The sequence below is a fragment of the Stegostoma tigrinum genome, chromosome 27 (assembly GCF_030684315.1).
Source record: "Stegostoma tigrinum isolate sSteTig4 chromosome 27, sSteTig4.hap1, whole genome shotgun sequence".
Taxonomy (NCBI): domain Eukaryota; kingdom Metazoa; phylum Chordata; class Chondrichthyes; order Orectolobiformes; family Stegostomatidae; genus Stegostoma; species Stegostoma tigrinum.
In genome coordinates, this window is record NC_081380.1 from 29654403 (window position 1) to 29681015 (window position 26613).

General features: G+C 54.7%; 1 protein-coding gene across 13 annotated transcripts in view; it reads right to left on the bottom strand.

Annotated features, from left to right (window-relative positions):
• The window catches only part of myo18ab (myosin XVIIIA b), a 300129-nt gene that overhangs the window by 42016 nt on the left and 231500 nt on the right, over nucleotides 1–26613 (bottom strand). For all 13 annotated transcript variants that reach the window (XM_059655209.1, XM_059655208.1, XM_059655207.1 and 10 more), the window contains 3 exons: nucleotides 23700–23804; nucleotides 21637–21783; nucleotides 3725–3838 (listed from right to left, as the gene is read on the bottom strand). In XM_059655209.1, the coding sequence (XP_059511192.1) occupies nucleotides 3725–3838; nucleotides 21637–21783; nucleotides 23700–23804 (366 nt within the window). The remainder of the gene's footprint in view (nucleotides 1–3724; nucleotides 3839–21636; nucleotides 21784–23699; nucleotides 23805–26613) is intronic.

Here is a 26613-nt window from a genome sequence, read left to right on the forward strand (position 1 = left end):
GAACAAAGACTTCAGATGCTTTCAAGTTCTTTGCCCTCTACTAATACGCTGAAGGGTTACCAGTTCTATATTTATGTGCAAAATTGAAATGTTCTCAGTTGTAGCTGTATGCCCATTGTGGGACTCATTAGGCATCATTTAGGAGAAAAAAAATCAATTCAAGACACCTCCATACACTTTGACATTCCAGATCAGTATTGGCTTCACTTTATTCACTGTATAGCACTTTGAGACACCTACCTTACTCACCCCCTGCAAGGTTCATAACTGGCAATACAAGTTCATTCTTTCATCTACTCTGTTTAAGAATTAGAAAACTATATTATCACCTTATTGTTGAAATGTTGCATTGACAGTCAAGACATAAATTTTATCTTGAGCCTACAGCTGGACCACAAAGCAAGTATTAAACTGGAAGAAGGACATCCACAAGTTCGCTGGCAACACCACCTCAGTGAGGCAGATAGCTAACAATGATGAATCAAAATACAGAAGGGAGATAGAGGGCTTGGTGATGTGGTGCCGTGAAAACAATCTGTTTCTCAACATTGGCAAAACTGAAGAACTGATCATTGACTTCAGAAAGAAAGGACAAGAATATGCCCTCCTATGGAATTGAGTTTGGGACAGTGAAGAGCATCAAGTTCCTCGGAATGATGATAACTGACGATAACCCACATAAATGTGACAGTTCAGAAGGCACAACAACGTCTCGTCTTCCTCAGGTGATTCAGGAAACTTGGCATGACCAAAAGGTCGCTCACCAACTTCTACAAATGCACCACTGAAAGCATGCTCTCTGGGCGCATAATGGCCTGCTATGGCAACCTCTCTGCCCAGGATAGCAAGAAGCTACCATGGTGTACACAGCGAAGACCTTTTTGGAAACCAACCTTCCATCCATGGACTCTATTTACATGGCTTGCTGCCACAGAAAGAGGATCAATGTAATTAAAGACCCATTGCAGCTGGTAATGACCTCCTACAACCTCTTCCGTCAAGCAAAAGATACAGAAGCCTGAACGCATGCATGAGCAGGTTCAGGGACAGCTTATTTCAAGTCATTATCAGACTGTTGATAGAACGCTAGCCTCAAATAATGTAATCTGCAATGTAAACTGTATGCCTCAAAGTCTTTGTGATCTGTACATCCTTTGCTTGCTGTGATCTGCCTGTACCACTTGTAAACAAAGCTTTTCATTCTATTTCAGTATACTGACAATAAAATCAATCACCAAAATCATTCAAATATGTTTGAAGTGAAGAGAAGAGAATGACAAGACTTTGTACTGTGACTGACAATTAATTTGTACACAGAAAAAGAATATTCAAAGGTATTTCCATGGGCAAAAATTAGAGGCAATAAAATAAAACACTGCACAATGTTTGACAACAGCTACCATCCCAACTGATGGTAATTCTTCATAAAATAAATATAAATACTGAAATTTCTAAATAATAACTGAAAGAACTGCAGATGTTGAAAATCAAAAACAAAAACAGAAATTGCTGGAAAAGCTCAGCGGGTCAGGCAGCATCTGTGGACAGAAATCAGAGTTAACTTCTGCTAACACAACCTTATTCAAGGAACCTTCTAAGATATCATCCCTCCTTACTGTAGTATTGACAGCTTAATCAAAACTGTGACACCACCTCCACTAAAGTTGCTATATCCCAGAATATTGAGTTCTCTCACACACACATACACACACACACACACACGTCACCGTGCAGTAATAATGTATTATGGACCAGATCAAACACCCTTCAAATATATAAAAAATACCAATCCCCACCACTGCCTACCTGCAATCACATATCACCATTCCACCTACCTTTCCCAGACCCACCCGCTCCTCTATTTATTTCAGAGCTCCCTTTCCCCTCCCTCACTTCTGAAGAAGGATCCCGATCCGAAATGTCAGCTTTCCAGCTCCTCTGAAGCTGCCTGGCCTGCTGTGTTCCTCCAACTCCACACGGTGTCATCTCTGACTCCAGCATCAGTAGTTCTTCCTAGCCTAAACCATAACATTTTCTTTTTTAAAGACAAGTGTAAGGTAGTGTGTTCAGAGTTAATCCGATTGATTACACTACTCAGCTTTAAGCAAAACACTTTATTCTTAACTCTACAATTAAAATACAAACCAAGGGAAGAAGAAATGGTATAAATTTAACTCTATTGTAAAAGTTAACAGAATAATAAATTATTTAACTACTGAACAGCAACTGTTCTGATAAAGCAAAGGCAAATTCAGTAAAATAGATTTTTTGCATACAATGTTGCTCCAGTTTAGGACGAAAGAACATCAAGACAAGATTCTGGCAGAGAGAGAGTACTCAAGGGTTTGGTATAAAAGTGAGAGATGTATGACAGTTTCAAAACCTCAGTAACTACTGAATGCTAAGCTAAAACCCTGGTCATGTGGGTGCACGACTCTACCCATTCATGCTATTTCTATTTTTCCAACTTTAAAACAACCCAAAGGCTCACAAGCTGTTTACTTTAATGGCCAGGAACAGACCACTCATCACATCTGTCTCAACTTCTAGTCACAGAAAAAAAACAGGAAAACAAATACACCTCTAAAATCATAGAATCGTCACATATTAAATCCCATGTGTTAAGCAAATCCCACAACCTATCTGCCATAGACCCAAGATTCCTTGTCCTAAATTAAGTGCCAGCCAGCATGGTCATGCTCTTATGCATTCACTTGACTATAATTAGCACTACTTTCTAGACTAGATTGTTTTCTCTTCTGTATATTTCTGCATAATCCCCTATCGTACCTATACTCAGCAAGCCAGTACACTGCCAAATTAGTTTAATCCCCCACAAAGCACATTAGAAAATCTCCCCACAAAGATGTTGGTCCTGTTCCAATTTCAGTGCACTCAATTTGAGTTGTACAATTTCTACCTTCCCCAGAAATAGCCCCAATAATCCATGAACCTTCAGCCCTCCATTTTGCTCCAATTCTTCAACCGTGAATTTGTTCTATCTATTTTGTTTCAATGCCTTCATTGTTATTGTAATTTTAGAAAACAACACTGGGTAAGTCAGATTGGGTAACTTGACTTGATAGATCAGAAGTTCAGCTTTTAGCATTGGTTACTGTGGCAGTTAATCACTGAACATATTGGTTTGTTAATGTTTTTTCTCACAAGAACAGAAGCTTATTTCACAAAAAGACAAACATATGAATAAACAGATAAAACAATTTAAAAAGATCTTATCATCAGTAAAACAAAAGATTCATTTTTCCAGCAACTTCCTTCAAAGCTACTCAGTCCCAGTGACGTATCTTAGCTCTTTATTTTGACACTTAATTGATTCAGTTTTGAAATGAGGGCCTAGAAACTTATTTCCAGTTCTAATAGCCCAGACGACCTCTGCACAAACTCTCCCAGCTTGGAAAAATCACCTGCCCTTCTGCTGATATGAATTGCTCTTCTAATTTGAAATTGAGCTGCTGGTGGCTACTGACCATTTGTTTTCCTGCATGTCATAAAACTCAGCATTGTAAACATCTCATCATTTACATTTACAGATATCTTACTAGTTATTTATTGTTTATGATCTCTTGGAAAGGAAGGTATTTGGTCCACTGCTTCAAATGATTTTTTGATCTCTTCAAAAACAAAACCTTCACAGAACTGAAATGACAAATCTATTTTACCTCTACTTTAAAATCCCCATTCCAAAACGCTCATCTGTACTTACTGAAACTTTGGCTTTAGAGGTATCTTCAATCTGAAGGTGCAGATCTTCCATTTCAACTTCCATAGCTTTTCGAGCTTTGACAGCTATTGCGCAAGTGAACTCTGACTCTTCAAGCTAAAAATTGGCAATAATTACAAAGAATGCAAAGTGATTCAGTTCGATAAGGTAAAAGGTAAACTGTGTAAAAGAAAAAGCAGCCTTTGCATTAAATGAAGACAGTTGATTTTGGATAAGCTATTTTTAGATAGCAATTCTATAAGTTTCAGAAACTATAACAGCCCAAAAATTAATTAACAAATGCCATTATCATAAAATGAAGGTATTACTGGTGGGTGAGGTCTATTTAGATTTACATAAGGGCCCAGGCAAGATGCCAAACAAAATTAAAACACTTGGAACTGGAGGGCTGGGACATGGATTAAGAACTAGTTAATAAACAAAAATCAGACAGCGGGAATAAATGGGTAATTTTTATGTTGACAGGCTGTCTGTTGTGGGGTACCACAAGGATCATGCGTGGGTCTCACATCAATACAAGAAGTACCAACAAGCTGGATGAGGTGGTTAAATGTGATATTTCTAAGTTTTCAGCTGATATAAAGCTACATGCCAGTGGGAGTTGTGAGGGGGCATGGGTTATGAAAGGATTTGAAGTGGCTAGTAAGTGTCCATAAATTTAGCAGACGGAATACAATATGGAAATTGGCAGGAAAAATCAAAAATATAAAAGCATTTAGTCAATATTAAAAGGCTGGTAAGTTTTGAACTTTTAAGGGATTTGGATTTCCTTGGTTATGAATCATTGGAAGTTACATATTGGTACTGCAAGTAATTAACGCAAATAGAATGGTGGCCTTTATTACGAGGGGATCTGAGAATAGGATAAAAATGACTGACTACAATTATTCAATGGCTTCATGAGACGACACCTAGAATATTCTATGCAGTTCTTGTAGAGTTACGCAAGGAAAGATAAAATTGCTGTGGAGGGAATGTTAAAAAAAAATCAAACTAGTTCCTGGGATGAAAACACTGTTCTCTGAAGGAGGAATAAATAGAAGGGGCTTATATTCTCTGGAGTTAAAGAAAAATGAGAGGTAACCACATTCAAACATAAAAGCATCTTTGTAGGGATCAAGTGGGTCGAATCAGGAATGATGTTCCTTGTTCAAGTACTAGATGACAGTTGCAGAGTCGGTCCTTTCGGAACTCTGTTCTTCCTTCAGAGGGTGGCAAATTTTCACAACTCTCCGAGCATACACAACTCTCAGGGGAAACCACTAAGTAACTTCAAGACAGTGATTAACAGATTTCTATGCAAAAATATCAAGGGATCAGAAGATAGTGTAAGATAGCTGATCTTCGGTCTCAGCAGTTATGATCTTGTTGAATGACAGAGCAGGTTCTGAGAGCAACATAATGTAATAAAGAAGTGTCTTCAAAATCAGAAGTATTTCTCTAGGTTATTTTTGCCTTGCCTCATTTCCCCATTCTTTGGGAATACAATTATCTTGAATCATTAGACTAAGTGTACAAATCGCAGCATTGTGCGTTGGCACAGAGAATAACATTAATTTATCTTGCAGGCTTATTGAAAGAACACTATTGTTTGCAGATCTCATAAGACAATCGTCCATGAACAAACTGTGATAGCATGTGAGTTTTCAATTGTTTCCTAAAGCATCTTGGGGAAAAAAAAGGAGATTGCTTAAAACATAAAGATAATCAATCCACTTGTGTTCAGCACAGAAGCATACTGCTAAAAATGATTAAGGCATTTGAGCGAAAAATCTATTTGCTTTGATTGGATTTGGTGTAGGAAATACTGTTCACAGAACTGGCTTGGACGAAAAAAAGCTCTTCTATGGATTGTTGAAATAACGAGGTGTAGAGCTGGATGAATGCAACAGGCCAAGCAGCATCATAAGAGCAGGAAAGTTGATGATTCGGGCCTAGACCCTTCATCAGAAATGGCGGAGGGGAAGGGGGCTCTGAAATAAATAGGGTGGGAGCGGGAGGTGGATAGAAGACAGATACAGGAGAAGATAGGGGAAGAGGAGACAGACCGGTCAAAGAGGTGGAGTTGGAGCGAGTAAAGGTGAGTGTAGGTGGGGAGGTAGGGAGATAGGTCAGTCCAGGAAGGATGGATGGGTCAAGGGGGCGGGATGAGGTTAATAGGTAGGAAATTGGGGGTGAGGCTTGAGGTGGGAGGAGGGGATGGGTCAGAGGAAGGGCAGGTTAGGGAGGCGGGACAAGCTGTGCTGGTTTTGGGATGCGGTAGAGGGGAGGGGAGATTTTGAAGCTTGTGAAGTCCACATTGATGCCATTGGGCTGCAGAGTTCCCAAGGAGAATATGAGTTGCTGTTCCTGCAACCTTTGTGGCACAGCAGGCGGCCTAGGATGTGCATATCATCTGCGGAATGGGAGGAGGAGTTGAAATGGTTGGTGTCTGGGTGGTGCAGTTGTTTAGTGTGAACCGAGTGTAGGTGTTCTGCAAAGCGGTTCCCAAGCCACCGCTTGATTTCCCCGATGTAGAGGAGGCCACAACGGGAATGGTGGACACAGTATACCACATTAGCAGATGTGTGAGTGAACATCTGCTTTGGGACGGCACGGTGGCACTGTGGTTAGTACTGCTGCCTCACAGCACCAGGGACCTGGGTTCGATCCTGGCCTAGGGTGTGTGTCTGTGTGGAGTTTGCACATTCTCCCCGTGTCTGCATGGGTTTCCACTGGGCGCTCCGGTTTCCTGCCATGGTCCAAAGGTGTGCAGGTTGGGTGGATTGGCCATGCTAAATTGCCCGTAGTGTTCAAGATGTATAGCTTAGGTGGGTTATAGGGAGAATGGATCTGGGTGGGACGCACTGAGGTTCAGTGGGACGTGATGGGCCAAAGGGCCTGTTTCCACACTGTAGGGATTCTATGAATGTGCAAAGTCTTCTTGGGTCGGGGGAGGGGAGAGCGCAGGCGGCGTCGGGGGAGGGGAGAGCGCAGGCGGCGTCGGGGGAGGGGAGAGCGCAGGCGGCGTCGGGGGAGGGGAGAGCGCAGGCGGCGTCGGGGGAGGGGAGAGCGCAGGCGGCGTCGGGGGAGGGGAGAGCGCAGGCGGCGTCGGGGGAGGGGAGAGAGCAGGCGGCGTCGGGGGAGGGGAGAGAGCAGGCGGCGTCGGGGGAGGGGAGAGAGCAGGCGGCGTCGGGGGAGGGGAGAGAGCAGGCGGCGTCGGGGGAGGGGAGAGAGCAGGCGGCGTCGGGGGAGGGGAGAGAGCAGGCGGCGTCGGGGGAGGGGAGAGAGCAGGCGGCGTCGGGGGAGGGGAGAGAGCAGGCGGCGTCGGGGGAGGGGAGAGAGCAGGCGGCGTCGGGGGAGGGGAGAGAGCAGGCGGCGTCGGGGGAGGGGAGAGAGCAGGCGGCGTCGGGGGAGGGGAGAGAGCAGGCGGCGTCGGGGGAGGGGAGAGAGCAGGCGGCGTCGGGGGAGGGGAGAGAGCAGGCGGCGTCGGGGGAGGGGAGAGAGCAGGCGGCGTCGGGGGAGGGGAGAGAGCAGGCGGCGTCGGGGGAGGGGAGAGAGCAGGCGGCGTCGGGGGAGGGGAGAGAGCAGGCGGCGTCGGGGGAGGGGAGAGAGCAGGCGGCGTCGGGGGAGGGGAGAGAGCAGGCGGCGTCGGGGGAGGGGAGAGAGCAGGCGGCGTCGGGGGAGGGGAGAGAGCAGGCGGCGTCGGGGGAGGGGAGAGAGCAGGCGGCGTCGGGGGAGGGGAGAGAGCAGGCGGCGTCGGGGGAGGGGAGAGAGCAGGCGGCGTCGGGGGAGGGGAGAGAGCAGGCGGCGTCGGGGGAGGGGAGAGAGCAGGCGGCGTCGGGGGAGGGGAGAGAGCAGGCGGCGTCGGGGGAGGGGAGAGAGCAGGCGGCGTCGGGGGAGGGGAGAGAGCAGGCGGCGTCGGGGGAGGGGAGAGAGCAGGCGGCGTCGGGGGAGGGGAGAGAGCAGGCGGCGTCGGGGGAGGGGAGAGAGCAGGCGGCGTCGGGGGAGGGGAGAGAGCAGGCGGCGTCGGGGGAGGGGAGAGAGCAGGCGGCGTCGGGGGAGGGGAGAGAGCAGGCGGCGTCGGGGGAGGGGAGAGAGCAGGCGGCGTCGGGGGAGGGGAGAGAGCAGGCGGCGTCGGGGGAGGGGAGAGAGCAGGCGGCGTCGGGGGAGGGGAGAGAGCAGGCGGCGTCGGGGGAGGGGAGAGAGCAGGCGGCGTCGGGGGAGGGGAGAGAGCAGGCGGCGTCGGGGGAGGGGAGAGAGCAGGCGGCGTCGGGGGAGGGGAGAGAGCAGGCGGCGTCGGGGGAGGGGAGAGAGCAGGCGGCGTCGGGGGAGGGGAGAGAGCAGGCGGCGTCGGGGGAGGGGAGAGAGCAGGCGGCGTCGGGGGAGGGGAGAGAGCAGGCGGCGTCGGGGGAGGGGAGAGAGCAGGCGGCGTCGGGGGAGGGGAGAGAGCAGGCGGCGTCGGGGGAGGGGAGAGAGCAGGCGGCGTCGGGGGAGGGGAGAGAGCAGGCGGCGTCGGGGGAGGGGAGAGAGCAGGCGGCGTCGGGGGAGGGGAGAGAGCAGGCGGCGTCGGGGGAGGGGAGAGAGCAGGCGGCGTCGGGGGAGGGGAGAGAGCAGGCGGCGTCGGGGGAGGGGAGAGAGCAGGCGGCGTCGGGGGAGGGGAGAGAGCAGGCGGCGTCGGGGGAGGGGAGAGAGCAGGCGGCGTCGGGGGAGGGGAGAGAGCAGGCGGCGTCGGGGGAGGGGAGAGAGCAGGCGGCGTCGGGGGAGGGGAGAGAGCAGGCGGCGTCGGGGGAGGGGAGAGAGCAGGCGGCGTCGGGGGAGGGGAGAGAGCAGGCGGCGTCGGGGGAGGGGAGAGAGCAGGCGGCGTCGGGGGAGGGGAGAGAGCAGGCGGCGTCGGGGGAGGGGAGAGAGCAGGCGGCGTCGGGGGAGGGGAGAGAGCAGGCGGCGTCGGGGGAGGGGAGAGAGCAGGCGGCGTCGGGGGAGGGGAGAGAGCAGGCGGCGTCGGGGGAGGGGAGAGAGCAGGCGGCGTCGGGGGAGGGGAGAGAGCAGGCGGCGTCGGGGGAGGGGAGAGAGCAGGCGGCGTCGGGGGAGGGGAGAGAGCAGGCGGCGTCGGGGGAGGGGAGAGAGCAGGCGGCGTCGGGGGAGGGGAGAGAGCAGGCGGCGTCGGGGGAGGGGAGAGAGCAGGCGGCGTCGGGGGAGGGGAGAGAGCAGGCGGCGTCGGGGGAGGGGAGAGAGCAGGCGGCGTCGGGGGAGGGGAGAGAGCAGGCGGCGTCGGGGGAGGGGAGAGAGCAGGCGGCGTCGGGGGAGGGGAGAGAGCAGGCGGCGTCGGGGGAGGGGAGAGAGCAGGCGGCGTCGGGGGAGGGGAGAGAGCAGGCGGCGTCGGGGGAGGGGAGAGAGCAGGCGGCGTCGGGGGAGGGGAGAGAGCAGGCGGCGTCGGGGGAGGGGAGAGAGCAGGCGGCGTCGGGGGAGGGGAGAGAGCAGGCGGCGTCGGGGGAGGGGAGAGAGCAGGCGGCGTCGGGGGAGGGGAGAGAGCAGGCGGCGTCGGGGGAGGGGAGAGAGCAGGCGGCGTCGGGGGAGGGGAGAGAGCAGGCGGCGTCGGGGGAGGGGAGAGAGCAGGCGGCGTCGGGGGAGGGGAGAGAGCAGGCGGCGTCGGGGGAGGGGAGAGAGCAGGCGGCGTCGGGGGAGGGGAGAGAGCAGGCGGCGTCGGGGGAGGGGAGAGAGCAGGCGGCGTCGGGGGAGGGGAGAGAGCAGGCGGCGTCGGGGGAGGGGAGAGAGCAGGCGGCGTCGGGGGAGGGGAGAGAGCAGGCGGCGTCGGGGGAGGGGAGAGAGCAGGCGGCGTCGGGGGAGGGGAGAGAGCAGGCGGCGTCGGGGGAGGGGAGAGAGCAGGCGGCGTCGGGGGAGGGGAGAGAGCAGGCGGCGTCGGGGGAGGGGAGAGAGCAGGCGGCGTCGGGGGAGGGGAGAGAGCAGGCGGCGTCGGGGGAGGGGAGAGAGCAGGCGGCGTCGGGGGAGGGGAGAGAGCAGGCGGCGTCGGGGGAGGGGAGAGAGCAGGCGGCGTCGGGGGAGGGGAGAGAGCAGGCGGCGTCGGGGGAGGGGAGAGAGCAGGCGGCGTCGGGGGAGGGGAGAGAGCAGGCGGCGTCGGGGGAGGGGAGAGAGCAGGCGGCGTCGGGGGAGGGGAGAGAGCAGGCGGCGTCGGGGGAGGGGAGAGAGCAGGCGGCGTCGGGGGAGGGGAAGCAGGCGGCGTCGGGGGAGGGGAGAGAGCAGGCCGAGCCGTCGCGTCGGGGGAGGGGAGAGAGCAGGCGGCGTCGGGGAGGGAGGAGAGCAGGCGGCGTCGGGGGAGGGGAGAGAGCAGGCGGCGTCGGGGGGGGAGAGAGCAGGCGGCGTCGGGGGAGGGGAGAGAGCAGGCGGCGTCGGGGGAGGGGAGAGAGCAGGCGGCGTCGGGGGAGGGGGAGAGAGCAGGCGGCGTCGGGGGAGGGGAGAGAGCAGGCGGCGTCGGGGGAGGGGAGAGAGCAGGCGGCGTCGGGGGAGGGGAGAGAGCAGGCGGCGTCGGGGGAGGGAGAGAGCAGGCGGCGTCGGGGGAGGGGAGAGAGCAGGCGGCGTCGGGGGAGGGGAGAGAGCAGGCGGCGTCGGGGGAGGGGAGAGAGCAGGCGGCGTCGGGGGAGGGGAGAGAGCAGGCGGCGTCGGGGGAGGGGAGAGAGCAGGCGGCGTCGGGGGAGGGGAGAGAGCAGGCGGCGTCGGGGAGGGGAGAGAGAAGGCGGCGTCGGGGGAGGGGAGAGAGAAGGCGGCGTCGGGGGAGGGGAGAGAGAAGGCGGCGTCGGGGGAGGGGAGAGAGAAGGCGGCGTCGGGGGAGGGGAGAGAGAAGGCGGCGTCGGGGGAGGGAGAGAGAAGGCGGCGTCGGGGGAGGGGAGAGAGAAGGCGGCGTCGGGGGAGGGAGCCGGGAGAGAGAAGGCGGCGTCGGGGGAGGGGAGAGAGAAGGCGGCGTCGGGGGAGGGGAGAGAGAAGGCGGCGTCGGGGGAGGGGAGAGAGAAGGCGGCGTCGGGGGAGGGGAGAGAGAAGGCGGCGTCGGGGGGAGGGGAGAGAGAAGGCGGCGTCGGGGGAGGGGAGAGAGAAGGCGGCGTCGGGGGAGGGGAGAGAGAAGGCGGCGTCGGGGGAGGGGAGAGAGAAGGCGGCGTCGGGGGAGGGGAGAGAGAAGGCGGCGTCGGGGGAGGGGAGAGGGAAGGCGGCGTCGGGGGAGGGGAGAGGGAAGGCGGCGTCGGGGGAGGGGAGAGAGAAGGCGGCGTCGGGGAGGGGAGAGGGAAGGCGGCGTCGGGGGAGGGAGAGGGAAGGCGGCGTCGGGGGAGGGAGAGGGAAGGCGGCGTCGGGGGAGGGGAGAGGGAAGGCGGCGTCGGGGGAGGGGAGAGGGAAGGCGGCGTCGGGGGAGGGGTGAGGGAAGGCGTCGGGTGGAGAAGGCGTCGTGGGAGGGGAGGGAAGGTGGCGTCGGGGGAGGGGAGAGAGAAGGCGTCGTGGGAGGGGAGGGAAGGTGGCGTCGGGGGAGGGGAGAGGGAAGGCGTCGTGGGAGGGGAGGGAAGGTGGCGTCGGGGGAGGGGAGAGAGAAGGCGTCGTGGGAGGGGAGGGAAGGTGGCGTCGGGGGAGGGGAGAGAGAAGGCGTCGTGGGAGGGGAGGGAAGGTGGCGTCGGGGGAGGGGGAGAGAGAAGGCGTCGTGGGAGGGGAGGGAAGGTGGCGTCGGGGGAGGGGAGGGAGGTGGCGTCGGGGGAGGGGAGGGAAGGTGGCGTCGGGGGAGGGGAGGGAGGTGGCGTCGGGGGAGGGGAGGGAGGTGGCGTCGGGGGAGGGGAGGGAGGTGGCGTCGGGGGAGGGGAGGGAGGTGGCGTCGGGGGAGGGGAGGGAGGTGGCGTCGGGGGAGGGAGGGAGATGGCGTCGGGGGAGGGGAGGGAGATGGCGTCGGGGGAGGGGAGGGAGGTGGCGTCGGGGAGGGGAGGGAGGTGGCGTCGGGGGAGGGGAGGGAGGGTGGCGTCGGGGGAGGGGAGGGAGGTGGCGTCGGGGGAGGGGAGGGAGGTGGCGTCGGGGGAGGGGAGGGAGGTGTCGTCGGGGAGGGGAGGGAGGTGGCATCGGGGGAGGGGAGGGAGGTGGCGTCGGGGGAGGGGAGGGAGGTGGCGTCGGGGGAGGGGAGGGAGGTGGCGTCGGGGGAGGGGAGGGAGGTGGCGTCGGGGGAGGGGAGGAGGTGGCGTCGGGGGAGGGGAGGGAGGTGGCGTCGGGGGAGGGGAGGGAGGTGGCGTCGGGGGAGGGGAGGGAGGTGGCGTCGGGGAGGGGAGGGAGGTGGCGTCGGGGGAGGGGAGGGAGGTGGCGTCGGGGAGGGGAGGGAGGTGGCGTCGGGGGAGGGAGGGAGGTGGCGTCGGGGGAGGGGAGGAGGTGGCGTCGGGGGAGGGGAGGGAGGTGGCGTCGGGGGAGGGGAGGGAAGGTGGCGTCGGGGGAGGGGAGGGAAGGTGGCGTCGGGGGAGGGGAGGGAAGGTGGCGTCGGGGGAGGGGAGGAAGGTGGCGTCGGGGGAGGAGAGAGAAGGCGTCGTGGAGGGGAGAGAGAAGTCGTCGTGGGAGGGGAGGGAAGGCGTCGTGGGAGGGGAGGGAGGTGGCGTCGGGGGAGGGGAGAGAGAAGGCATCGTGGGAGGTGAGGGAAGGTGGCGTCGGGGGAGGGGAGAGAGAAGGCGTCGTGGGAGGGGAGGGAAGGTGGCGTCGGGGGACGGGAGGGAGGTGGCGTCGGGGGAGGGGAGGGAGGTGGCGTCGGGGGAGGGGAGGGAGGTGGCGTCGGGGGAGGGGGAGGGAGGTGGCGTCGGGGGAGGGGAGGGAGAAGGCGTCGGGGGAGGGGAGGGAGAAGGCGTCGGGGGAGGGGAGGGAGAAGGCGTCGGGGGAGGGGAGGGAGAAGGCGTCGGGGGAGGGGAGGGAGAAGGCGTCGGGGGAGGGGAGGGAGAAGGCGTCGGGGGAGGGGCGGGAGAAGGTGTGGGGGGAGGGGGGCGGGAGAAGGTGTGGGGGGAGGGGGCGGGAGAAGGTGTGGGGGGGGGGTGGTGTCGGGGGTGGGGAAGAGAGGTGGTGTCGGGGTGGAGATGGCATCGTGGGAGGGGAGGGAAGGTGGCGTCGGGGGAGGGGAGAGAGAACGTGTCGGGGTGGAGAAGATGTGGGGGGGGAGGTGGTGTTGGGGAGGGGAGGAAAGGCGGTGTCGGGGGAGGGGAGGGGAGAAGGTGTCGGGGGAGGGGAGGGGAGAAGGTGTCAGGGGAGGGGGTGGGAGAAGGTGTCGGGGAGGGGGAGGGAGAAGGTGTGAGGGGTGAAGGTGGTGGGAGAAGGTGTGAGGGGAGGGAGATGGTGTCGGGGGAGGGGAGGGAGATGGTGTCGGGGGAGGGGAGGGAGAGTGTTGGGAGAAGGTGGCGGGAGAGGAGGTGGCGTCGGGGGGGGGGGGGGAAGGTGGCGTCGGGGGAGGGGAGGGAAGGTGGCGTCGGGGAGGGGAGGGAAGGTGGCGTCGGGGGAGGGGAGGGAAGGTGGCGTCGGGGGAGGAGAGAGAAGGCGTCGTGGGAGGGGAGAGAGAAGTCGTCGTGGGAGGGGAGGGAAGGCGTCGTGGGAGGGGAGGGAGGTGGCGTCGGGGAGGGGAGAGAGAAGGCATCGTGGGAGGTGAGGGAAGGTGGCGTCGGGGGAGGGGAGAGAGAAGGCGTCGTGGGAGGGGAGGGAAGGTGGCGTCGGGGGACGGGAGGGAGGGTGGCGTCGGGGGAGGGGAGGGAGGTGGCGTCGGGGGAGGGGAGGGAGATGGCGTCGGGGGAGGGGAGGGAGATGGCGTCGGGGGAGGGGAGGGAGATGGCGTCGTGGGAGGTGAGGGAAGGTGGCGTCGGGGGAGGGGAGAGAGAAGGCGTCGTGGGAGGGGAGGGAAGGTGGCGTCGGGGGAGGGGAGGGAGGTGGCGTCGGGGGAGGGGAGGGAGGTGGCGTCGGGGGAGGGAGGGAGGTGGCGTCGGGGGAGGGGAGGGAGGTGGCGTCGGGGGAGGGGAGGGAGGTGGCGTCGGGGGAGGGGAGGGAGGTGGCGTCGGGGGAGGGGAGGGAGGTGGCGTCGGGGGAGGGGAGGGAGGTGGCGTCGGGGGAGGGGAGGGAGGTGGCGTCGGGGGAGGGGAGGGAGGTGGCGTCGGGGGAGGGGAGGGAGGTGGCGTCGGGGGAGGGGAGGGAGGTGGCGTCGGGGGAGGGGAGGGAGGTGGCGTCGGGGGAGGGGAGGGAGAAGGCGTCGGGGGAGGGGAGGGAGAAGGCGTCGGGGGAGGGGAGGGAGAAGGCGTCGGGGGAGGGGAGGGAGAAGGCGTCGGGGGAGGGGAGGGAGAAGGCGTCGGGGGAGGGGGCGGGAGAAGGTGTGGGGGGAGGGGGCGGGAGAAGGGTGGGGGGGAGGGGGCGGGAGAAGGTGTGGGGGGGGGGTGGTGTCGGGGGTGGGGAAGAGAGGTGGTGTCGGGGTGGAGATGGCATCGTGGGAGGGGAGGGAAGGTGGCGTCGGGGGAGGGGAGAGAGAACGTGTCGGGGTGGAGAAGATGTGGGGGGGGAGGTGGTGTTGGGGGAGGGGAGGAAAGGCGGTGTCGGGGGAGGGGAGGGGAGAAGGTGTCGGGGGAGGGGAGGGGAGAAGGTGTCAGGGGAGGGGGTGGGAGAAGGTGTCGGGGAGGGGGTGGGAGAAGGTGTGAGGGGTGAAGGTGGTGGGAGAAGGTGTGAGGGGAGGGAGATGGTGTCGGGGGAGGGGAGGGAGATGGTGTCGGGGGAGGGGAGGGAGAGTGTTGGGAGAAGGTGGCGGGAGAGGAGGTGGTGTCGGGGGGGGGGGGGGGAAGGTGGTGTCGGGGGGGGGGGGGAAGGTGGTGTCGGGGGGGGGGGAAGGTGGTGTCGGGGGGGGGGGGGGAGAAGGTGGTGTCGGGGGGGGGGAAGGTGGTGTCGGGGGGGGGGGAAGGTGGTGTCGGGGGGGGGGGAAGGTGGTGTCGGGGGGGGGGGAAGGTGGTGTCGGGGGGGGGGGGGGAGGTGGTGTCGGGGGGGGGGGGAGGTGGTGTCGGGGGGGGGGGGAAGGTGGTGTCGGGGGGGGGGGGAAGGTGGTGTCGGGGGGGGGGGAAGGTGGTGTCGGGGGGGGGGGAAGGTGGTGTCGGGGGGGGGGAAGGTGGTGTCGGGGGAGGGGGGAAGGTGGTGTCGGGGGAGGGGGGAAGGTGGTGTCGGGGGAGGGGGGAAGGTGGTGTCGGGGGGCGGGGGGGGAGGTGGTGTCGGGGGGGGGGGAGTGGTGTCGGTGGGGGTGGAGAAGGTGGTGTCGGGTGGAAGAAGTGGTGTCGGGGGAGAGGAGGTGGTGTCGGGGGAGAGGAGGTGGTGTCGGGGAGAGGTGGTGGTGTCGGGGGAGAGGTGGTGGTGTCGGGGGAGAGGTGGTGGTGTCGGGGGAGAGGTGGTGGTGTCGGGGGAGAGGTGGTGGTGTCGGGGGAGAGGTGGTGGTGTCGGGGGAGAGGTGGTGGTGTCGGGGGAGAGGTGGTGGTGTCGGGGGAGAGGTGGTGGTGTCGGGGGAGAGGTGGTGGTGTCGGGGGAGAGGTGGTGGTGTCGGGGGAGAGGTGGTGGTGTCGGGGAGAGGTGGTGTGTCGGGGAGAGGTGGTGGTGTCGGGGGAGAGTGGTGGTGTCGGGGAGAGGTGGTGGTGTCGGGGGAGAGGTGGTGTGTCGGGGGAGAGGTGGTGGTGTCGGGGGAGAGGAGGTGGTGTCGGGGAGAGGAGGTGGTGTCGGGGGAGAGGAGGTGGTGTCGGGGGAGAGGAGGTGGTGTCGGGGGAGAGGAGGTGGTGTCGGGGGAGAGGAGGTGGTGTCGGGGAGAGGAGGTGGTGTCGGGGGAGAGGAGGTGGTGTCGGGGAGAGGAGGTGGTGTCGGGGGAGAGGTGGTGGTGTCGGGGGAGAGGTGGTGGTGTCGGGGGAGAGGTGGTGGTGTCGGGGGAGAGGAGGTGGTGTCGGGGGAGAGGAGGTGGTGTCGGGGGAGAGGAGGTGGTGTCGGGGGAGAGGAGGTGGTGTCGGGGGAGAGGAGGTGGTGTCGGGGGAGAGGAGGTGGTGTCGGGGGAGAGGAGGTGGTGTCGGGGGAGAGGTGGTGGTGTCGGGGGAGAGGAGGTGGTGTCGGGGGAGAGGAGGTGGTGTCCTGAGTGGGGGAGAAGGTGTCGGGGTGGAGAAGGCGTCGTGGGTGGGGCGGGAAGGTGGTGTCAGGGAGGTGGGTGGGGGGGGGGGAAGGTGGTGTCCGGGGGTGGGGAGGTGGTGTCGGGGGGGTGGGGTGAAGGCGTCAGGGAGGGGGGGTGCAGGTGTCGGGGGGGGGGGGTGAAGGTGGTGTCGGAGGAGGGGAGGGGCAAGAAAGTGGTGTCGGGGGGGGGGAGGAGCAAGAAGGTGTAGGGCGGGAGGTAGGAAAAGGTGTCGAAGGGGTGGGAAGGTGGTGTCGGGGGAGGAAGGGGTCTTCGGAGTGGGGGAGGTGGTGTCAGGGGAGGGGGGGAGGTGGTGTTGGGGTGGGGTGGTGTCGGGGGAGGGGGGTGAAGGTCGGGGGGGGCGGGGGGAGAAGGTGTCGGGGGAGGGGGGAGAAGGTGTCGGGAGGGTGGGGAGAAGGTGTCGGGAGGGTGGGGAGAGAAGGTGTCGGGAGGGTGGGGAGAAGGCGTCGGGGGGGGGGGGGAGGAGAGGGCGTCGGGTGGGGGGGAGGAGAGGGCGTCGGGTGGGGGGGAGGAGAGGGCGTCGGGTGGGGGGGAGGAGAGGGCGTCGGGTGGGGGGGAGGAGAGGGCGTCGGGTGGGGGGGAGGAGAGGGCGTCGGGTGGGGGGGAGGAGAGGGCGTCGGGTGGGGCGGAGTAGAGGGCGTCGGGTGGGGCGGAGTAGAGGGCGTCGGGTGGGGCGGAGTAGAGGGCGTCGGGTGGGGCGGAGTAGAGGGCGTCGGGTGGGGCGGAGTAGAGGGCGTCGGGTGGGGCGGAGTAGAGGGCGTCGGGTGGGGCGGAGTAGAGGGCGTCGGGTGGGGCGGAGTAGAGGGCGTCGGGTGGGGCGGAGTAGAGGGCGTCGGGATGGAGGTGTTGTTGGGGAGGAGAAGGTGTCAGGGAGGGGGGTGAAGGTGTCAGGGGAGGGGGGGTGAAGGTGTCGGTGGGGGTGAAGGTGTCGGTGGGGGGAGGAGGTGGTGTCGGGGGAGGTGAGGGGAGGGGCGTGGTGGTGTCGGGGGAGGGGAGGGGAGGGGCGAGAAGGTGTCGGGGGGTGGAGGAGGTGGTGTCGGGGGAGTTGGGGGAGGTGGTGTCGGGGGAGTTGGGGGAGGTGGTGTCGGGGCAAGGTGGTGCTGGGGGAGTGGGTTGGGGGGGGGGAAGAAGGTGCCGGGGGAGTGGCAGGGGGGCGGGGAGAAGGTGTTGGGGGAGTGGCGGGGGGGCGGGGAGAAGGTGTTGGGGGAGTGGTGGGGGGGGCGGGGAGAAGGTGTTGGGGGAGTGGGGAGGGGAGGAGGAGGAGTCGGGGGAAGGTGGTGCCGGGGGAGTGGCGGGGGGCGAGGTGGTGTCGGGAAGGTGCTTCCTGCGGTTGCAGGGGAAAGGGCCAGGTGTGGTGGGGCTGGAGGGGTGTGTGGAACGGACAAGGGAGTCCTGGAGAGAGTGGTCCCTCCAGAAGCCAGATAAGGGTGAGGAGGGAAAAATATCTTTGATGGTGGGGTCAGATTGCAGATGGCGGAAGTGTCGATGGATGATGCGTTGGATCCGGAGGCTAGTCGGGTGGTAGGTGAGGATGAGGGCGATTCTGTTTTGGTTTTCCTTATTGCGGGCACGGGGTGTGAGGGATGAGTTGTGGGAAATGCGGGAGACATGGTCGAGGGCGTTCTCAACCACTGGGGTGGTGGGGGGGGGGGGTAAGTTGCGGTCCTTGAAAAACGAGGGCAAGAACATCTGAGATGTACGGGAATGGAATGTCTCATTCTGGGAGCAGATGCAACAGAGGCGAAGGAATTGGGAATAGGGGATGGCATTATTGCAGGAAGGTGGGAAGGAGGAGGTGTCTTCTCGGTAACTGTGGGAGTCAGTGGGCTTGAAATGGACATCGGTTTCTGGGTGGTTGCCGGAGATAGAGACAGAGAGGTCCAAGAAGGAGAGAGAGGTATTGGAGATGGTCCAAGTGAACGTAAAAGTCGAGTGAAAGGTGTTGGTGAAATGGATGAACTGTTCGAGCTCCCCATGGGAACACTAGGTAGCACTGATACAGTCATCAATGTAATGGAGGAAGAGGTGGGGTTTAGAGCCAGTGTAGGTATGGAAGAGGGATTGTTCCATGTAACCTATAAAGATCAGGCATAACTTGGGCCCATGCAGGTCCCCATGGCCACCCCCTCTGTCTGTCAGAAGTGGGAGGAATTGAAAGAGAAGTTGTTGAGGGCAAGGACGAGTTCAGCTGAGTGGATGACGGCATCAGTGGAGGGGGACTGGTCAGGCCTGCCGCAGGAAGTAGTGGAAGGCCTTTAGGCCATCTGTATGAGGAATGCAGGTGTACAGGGACTGGACGTCCATGGTAAAGAGGTGGGTCTGGGGACCGGGGAATTGGACTTTCTGGAGGAAGTGGAGGGTGTGGGTGGTGTCATGGGCTTAGGTAGGGAGTTCCTGGACCAAAGGGGAGAAAACGGAGTACGGATAGGTGGAGATAAGTTTGGTGGGGCAGGAGCAGGCAGGGATAATGGGTCTTCACAAGCTTCAAAATCTCCCCTCCCCCTACCGCATCCCAAAACCAGCCCAGCTCGTCCACGCCTCCATAATCTGTCCTTTCTCCCACCTATCCCCTCCTCCCACCTTAAGCCCCACCCCCATCTCCTACCTGCTAGCCTCATCCTGCCCCCTTGACCTGTCCATCCTCCCTGGACTGACCTATCTCCTCCCTACGTCCCCACCTACACTCACCTTTACTGGCTCCATTCCCACCTCTTTGGCCGGTCTGTCTCCTCTCCACCTATCTTCTCCTGTAACCATCTTCAATCCCCCTCCCCCTATTTATTTCAGAACCCCCTTCCCCTCTGCCATTTCTGAAGGAGGGTCTAGGCCCGAATCGTCAGCTTTCCTGCTCCTATGATGCTGCTTGTCCTGTTGTGTTCATCCAGTTCTACACCTTATTATCTCGGGTTCTCCAGCATCTGCAGTTCCTAATATCTCTGAAACAATTTTAACCCTTCTACGGATTGTTCTTTCTTTTCATACATACCTCATTAAGGATTATTCAATCTTCCACCACGGAGGGGCCAGCTCTTTTTAAAGATTTTTTGGCAAATCTTATGGCCTTAAATGACCACATCTTACTTCCCTAATATTCTGGTTGCCTTTTCATTGAAATTATAGCATACATGTGCAAAACTGTCAGAGAAATCAATTTCAATGTATCCCTTAGACACCAATTGTTTATTTTGGTAAATTTACCTTTCACCTATCTACATACATCATATTCTAGCAAAACACATTGGAGCTGTTGTTTAGGGGAGTTACAGAACATGTAACAATCAGAGAAAGAATCAAATCGGACATTATAGAGAGGAATATTGAGAATCTTGCATTCTTGTATTTCAGAAAGGTATCAACTTGAGCCAAGTGATAATTAACATTCATACCACACAAGTGGCCATTTTCAACATGAAAGTCTGAGCACTTCTCCTTGACAAGCATCATCGTTATCTTTGCTGAACCACTCCCATCAATCAGCATCCTGGATTTATTGACCAGACAAAATTTAATTAACGAACCTCAAATTCTGTGACACTCTGCATAAGCAAGAGGCTGGGTATCTGCAGGCAATCACATAACACCTGTTATTTCAAAGATTTTTCACTACCTACAAGACAGAAGTCAGGCATGTGATGGAATACTCACCACTTGCCTGGATGAGTAGATCATCAGAAGCAATATTCTCCATTTGACTAGCACCTCATTCACCATCTTAAACACTCACTCCCTACATCACTGGTACACAGTGGTTACAGCGCGTATCATCAAAAGTGGCACTGAAGCAAGTTATGAAAGTTTCTTTCAAATAACCTCCCAAACTTGCAGCCTCTACCAGAAAGAGCAAGCAGGCAGGAACACCATTATCTGAAAATTCCCCATTGAACTCCCTTCCTTCACTGTCACTGGACCAAAATCCTAGAATTCCCTACATGACAGTACCATTGGTGTACCCAATGTGGAATGTAATTTAATCAGTGCCTTTGCAAGGGATTTTTTTTTATTCACTCGTAGAATGTGGGTTGTTGGCTGGCCAGCATTTATTGCCCATCCCTAGCTTCCCTTGAGAAAGTTGTAGTGAGGTGCCTTTTCAACCTGTGCTGTCCTGCCTTTTGGATGGGCAATAAATACCAACATACCAGCAATACCTGTATTGCTTGAGTAAATTTAAAAGAAGGAGATTCTACCACTTAACAGATCCCTGCTTATGTTATTTACAGTTAGGGAAATGCTGCAGGAAACCACATGCCTATTAGTTTAACATTTGGCACAGGGAAAATGTTGGAAGCTGTTATTAAATGCGTCATAACAGGGTACTTGGAAAAGTTCAAGGTAATTAAATAGATGGTTCTGTGAAAGGGGATTCAAGTTCAACTAATTTACTGGAGTTCTTTGATGAAGTAACATGCTCTGGATGAAGGGGAAGTAGTAGCTGTACTGGACTTTGATGTGATACCTTAAAAAATACCTCTGTGAAATCTAAGATTATTGTGGAATATAAAGGCTCATGGTGCGGGGGAAACACTGGCAGTGATACAAGATTAGCGAGAGTAAGCACAACTGTCTTTTTTCTTTGATTGGCAAGATGTGATAAGTGACATGCCACAGGAATCAGTGCTGGGACCTCAACTATTTACAATTCACATAAATTATGGATGACAGGACTAATGGTATGATTTTAAAACTTGCTGATGACACAAAGATGGGTGGGAAAATAAGGTGTGAAGAGGATATTCAGAGATTTCAAAGAAACGGATAGTTAAAGCGATTAGGCAAAGATCTGGAAAATGAGGTATAATGTGAGAAAATGCAAAGTTGTCCAGTTTGACAGGGAGAATAAGACAGAAGCACATTATCTAAATGGCGAGAGATTGCAGATATCTAATGTTAAGATGGATCTGAATGTCCCAGGTCATTAATCACAAACTAGTGTTCAGAAACAGCAGGTAATTAAGAAAGCTAATAGAATATTATCATTTATTGCCAGGGGAACAGAAAACAAAACCAGGGAGGTTATGTTTCAGTTATATAAGGTACTGGTGGGACCAATGTGGTGCACTGTGTATAGCACTGGTCTCCTTATTTAAGGAAGGATTTAAAATCTATTGGAACAGAAGATTTAGCAGACTAATATCTGCAATGGACAGTCAGTCTTCTGAGGTAAGGTTAGACATGTTAGGCTTGTATGTGCTGGAGTTGAGTAAGGTTGCTTGACTGAAACCTAAGAACCGGACGAGCTATGACAAGATTGATGTGGGAAAGGTATTTATTCTTATGGGATTATCTAGCAATAGGGGTCACTGTTTAAAAATAAGTTGCCACCCAATCAAGATAGAGAAGAAGGAAAATATTTTCTGCTTAGAGGGTTCAGTGTGTTTGGAACTCTTTTCCTTGAAGAAATGGTGCAAGCAGAGTCTTTGAATATTTTTAAGGTAGAGGTGGATAAAATATGGATGAACAAGAGGGGTGGTGAAAGTGTATTGGGAGAAGGCAGGAATGTGGAGTCAAAATTACAATCGCATCAGCCATAATCTTATTAAAATGACAGAGTGGGCGCGAGGAACCAAAAGGGTTGTTTCTGCTCCTGCGTTTTCAACACTAGTTCGTTTGACCTTGTTAACTTTAGGAACGATCTTCCACAAAAACAAGAAAGTAATATTGACCAACAATATTTTATAACTTTGAGAAACTGGAGCTCAAAATGATAAAAAAGATAATGAAGCATTACCTGGTTTTTCAACTGTGCGATTTCCCGTTTGCTGGGTGCATTATTCTTGAAGTGATCCAGCATTATTTGTGCATCAGCTAGAAGGGCTTTTGTCCGTCGAAGATCCTTACGCAGTCTCTTTTCAGTTTCAAAATCTCGTTCACTAACCTAGATTTTTTAAAAAGAAAACAAGCTAGCAAAATCCTAGGAAAAGGCAGCAAATCGAGAGTTAACTCCTGGAATCACCCTAAAAATATAAAGCTGATATCATGTTATTGTAAAATAGCTATGCTAATGTTCTGTTTTCAGCAATTTAATAACGAACAGCCCTCAAAAATGATTCATTCTAAACAGAACAAAGGGCACTACAGCACAGGTCATGCCCTTCAGTCCACCAAGGTAACGCTGACACACGATGCCTTTCTAAACTAAATACTTTTTGCCTCTATACTGTCTCCCTCTATTCCCTGTCTATTCATATGTTTATCAAGATGCCTCTTAAACGTTGTTGTTGTATCCACCTCCATTACCTCCTCTGGTAGCACATTCCAGGCACTTAGCAACTTCTGCATATAAAATCTTCCTCTCATATCTTCTTTAAGCTTTACCCACTTTTACCTTAAAGCTATATCCACTACTATTTGGTATTTCTTCCCTGAGAAAAAGACTCCGACTAACCATGCCTCGGATAATTTTGAGAGCTTCTATCAAATCGCCTCTCGTCCTCTGATGTTCAAGTGAAAACAAACCAAGTTTGTCTATTCTGTCCTCATTGGTAATGCCCTCCAAACAAGGCAATGTACCCCTCCAACGTTTACACATCCTGCTTGTAGTGTAGCAATCAAAGGCACAGTACTCCAAATGCAGCCTAACTAAAGTTCTAAATAGCTACAACACGGCTTACCAATTATTATACCCTTGTGCCCAAACTGATGGAGGCAAGCATGCCATATCAATTTGTGTTGCCGCTTTTAGGGAACTGCGGACCTGTATGCCTGGAACCCTCGGAACACTGATGCTACTAAGGGTTCCTCCAGTGTTAGATCTCCCAAAATTCATCCCTTCACATTTGTCAGAATTAAACTCCACCCGTCACTTCTCCAGCCAAGTTTCCAGCTAATCTATATCCTGTTTTATCCTCTTCGATACCCACAGCTCCCCCAAACTTCATATCATACGCAAATTTACTAATCAGGCAACCTATATTTGCTTCCAAATCATTTATACGTATGACAAACAACAGGGGTTCCAGCACAAGTGTTCACAGATCTCCAATCTGAATTTCACCCCTCCACAGCTACTCCCTGTCTTCCATGACTAAACTAGCTCTGTATCTTACCAGCTCACTGTAGATCCCATATGACTTCACCTCGAAAAAGGTGGCATAAGCATAGTCTTTGAATATTTTTAAAGGCAGAGGTAGGTAAAGTATGGATGAACAAGTAATCCAGAGACCAAAGCCCTAGAGGTCTTGCCTTTCAACTTCCTACTTAACTCCTGAACCCCTTTGCAGGACCTAATCTCTTTCCTGCATATGTCGTTGGTACCAATACAGATCACAACCGCTGGCTGCTCACCCTCCCCTGTCAGAATATCCCGTACCCGCTCAGAGACATCTTAACCACGGAACCAAGGAGGCAAATTAAATTTTTATACATTGCCGTAAAATTGTAATTATATTCTGGAATTTTAGAGCTTTTGACTATTGAAACCTACCTAAAACATAAATGGATTTAAAACATAGCTGAATTTAAACTACCTTTCTCACAGTTTAAGCAAAATTTGATACGGAAATGCCTTGTATGGCAACATGAAGTGGTCTTTCATCTATGAAAAATGGGGGTGTAGCTCCCTGAAAATGACACAGACTGACTTACATCGCAAGACATGTGCTTTTTTTTAAAAAAAGAGTTGACTTAATTTTAGACAAGAATGCATAGGAGGAAGCTATTAGAGCCAAAAGTCCATGTTTTTGTTTATATACCAGAGGAACTAGTTATAAAGTAGTTATAAATAATCACAAAATTGTGTCCAGTTCTTCAATTACTAATGGATATCATTTTGCATCCTTTTCTAAACATTACCTGCTCAGTGACTGTAGACAGTTTGTTCTCCAGATCTCTCTTCTCTCTCAAAATTTTCTGTTTCTCATCATATTCTTCTTCCAACTGCAGCTCAAATTGTTTTAACTGATAAAAGAAACATAAGCACAAGAATATTAGAATTCAAGCTTTCATAATTGATTTTAAGTAAACAAATAAGATTTTATTCAACTTATTTAAAGGCTTCTTTAATGTAAAGCAACACAAAGGCTGATGTTGCACCCTAACTATCATTTATCCAAATATCTACTCTAATTTTCATAAAACAGTGTTCTGTACGAAATGAACTTGCCCTTGACATCAAAGCAGCATTTGGCTAATGTGGTTTTCAAGAGCCTGTGTAAAATTGGATTCAGTGTGAACTGGGGAAGAAAAAAAAAAGTGTCCCATTGGTTGGAGCCACACCCAACACAAAGGATGATGATAATAGTTGTTAGAGGTCGATCGGCTCATTTCCAAGCACATTACTGTTTGAGTCCCTTAAAATAGATCCCTTGGCCTAATCGTCTGCTGGTGCTGTATTGATCACTGTGCCTTCATCATAAGGTTAGAAATTGGAATGTTGATGATTGCAAATGTTCAGTACCATTTGCAACTACTTAACATTTGGACTTGGAGCTACACTGCAGTTTCTTCGTTGTTGCCCGGTCAAAATCCTGGAAGCCTTTCCTAGCTGCCTCAAGGTGTACCTTTACTACATGCTCTGGAGTGTTTCAGCACAACAGCTCACAACCAACATCGCAAGACCAATTAGTAATGCTGGCCATGTCACCATTTGCTGCTATCGAAGAATTTAAGCATTGCACGTTGTTTGGAGGGCAACAACTTAACAAGAGGAAACTAATTTCAATCAAACATATGGTCCAACTAGTTCAAACTTTTTAACAGCATATTCTGGACTTCATTCCAGATCTAATCCAATAAGCAGAGATGTATCATTTCACTGGATGCAGGAATGAAACAAGGCAAATAGCTTGAGAAAAGAAGAGATGACAGTTAAGAAGAGTGCAAAATGATAAGGAATTAAATATCAAGTTGTTAGCAAAAAGAAAAGTTCAGTGAGGTCAGAGATCTGGCAAAATGTAACTTCACAGCAAAGGTAGAAAACAGGCTAACTAAAAGGAAGGATTTTTAAAACCAAGGTGAAAAGAGAGTCTTTAATTCTTTGAAGAGGTGGCCAAACACATGGATGAAGGTAGAGCGGTGGATGTGGTGTAGATGGATTTAAATAAGGTATTTGATAAGGTTCCCCACGATAGGCTCATGCAGAAGTTAAGGAGGCATGGGATGGGGGAAATGGGGTAGATTGGATTCAGAATTGCTGACCCTTAGAAGACAGAGTGGTGGTGGATGGAAAATATTCAACATGGTACTCAGTTACGAGTGGTGTACCACAAGGATCTGTTCTGTGCCCTCTTCTATTTGTGGTTTTGTAAATGATTTGGATGTAGGAATGGAAGGGCGGATTAGTAAGTTTGCGGATGATACGAAGGTGGCTCCAGTTGTGGATAGTGCGGAGGGCTGTTCTAGGTTACAATGGGACATTGATAGGATGCAGAGCTGGGCTGAAAAGTGGCAGATGGAGTTTAACCCTGAAAAGTGTGAGGTGATTCATTTTGGAAGGGTGATCTTCAAAGCAGAATACAGGATTAATGAAAAGATTTTTGGCAGTGTGGAGGAGCAGAGGGATCTCGGGGTTCGTGCCCGAAGTTCCCCGAGAGCTGCCACCCAGGTAGATAGAATTATTAAGGCGGCGTATGGTGTGTTAGCTTTCATTAATAGAGGGATTGAGTTCAACAGCCGTGAAGTTATGCTCCAGCTATACAAAACCCTGGTTCGGCCACATCTGGGGTACTGAGTCCAGTTCTGGCCACCTCATTAAAGGAAAGATGTAGAAGCATTGGAAAAGGTGCAGAGGAGATTTACCAGGATGTTGCCTGGAATGGAGGGAAGGTCTTATGGAGGAAAGGTTGAGCGCGCTTTGGCTTTTCTCTTTAGAATGATGAAGGATGAGAGGTGACTAGATAGAGGTGTACAAAATTATCAGAGGTATAGATAGAGTGGACAGCCAGAGAATTTTTCTTAGGGTGGAGGTAGCTGTTACAGGGGAACATAGTTTTAAAGGCAGTGGAGGTAGATATAGGGGAGTCAGAGATAGGTTCTTTATTCAGAGAGTGGTAGGGGCGTGGAATGCATTGCCGGCGAGGGTAGTAGAGTCGGCCTCATTGGGGCATTTAAGTGGGTACTGGATAAGCATATGAATGATAGTATAAGGTAGAGGTGGAGATTAGATAGACCCTTAGGTTTAGGGTAAAAGTTCAGCACAACATCATGGGCCGAAGGGCCTGTACTGTGCTATACTGTTCTATGTTCAAGTACAAAGTAAATATAATTCTCAGGTTAAAAAGGGGGCGATAATGAAATTCCTTATAATAACAGACACTGTAATACAATAAGGGAATGTTGTAGATGCAGTCCATTAGACATGGGTAGAAGATACAATTTAATATGGGCAAGCGTGAAGCAAATGCTTTTGGAGAACTGAGATCCGAAATACATCTTTCCCTAAAATACACGTGAAAGTAAATAAAGGCGTGAGAAAGGTCAACTGTAAATGAGGTTTTTAACTAACTGTTACAAAAGCAAAGAATAAGTTATAGCTTTGTGCAAAATGTTGCCTTAGCTACAGTTAAAGTACTAAGTGTGGCTTTGGGCACCTTTTATAAAAAGGATGTTAGAGGCATTTAGAAAATATATTATAAATTCACTTAAATATTATCAGAAATAAGAAACTTCATACTGAACCGGTTTTTACTAGAGCAGAAAATGTTTGAGGTTTTTAGAAACGGCGTTTTATTTAAAAACACCAACAGTAAAGTACGTGGATAAGCACATT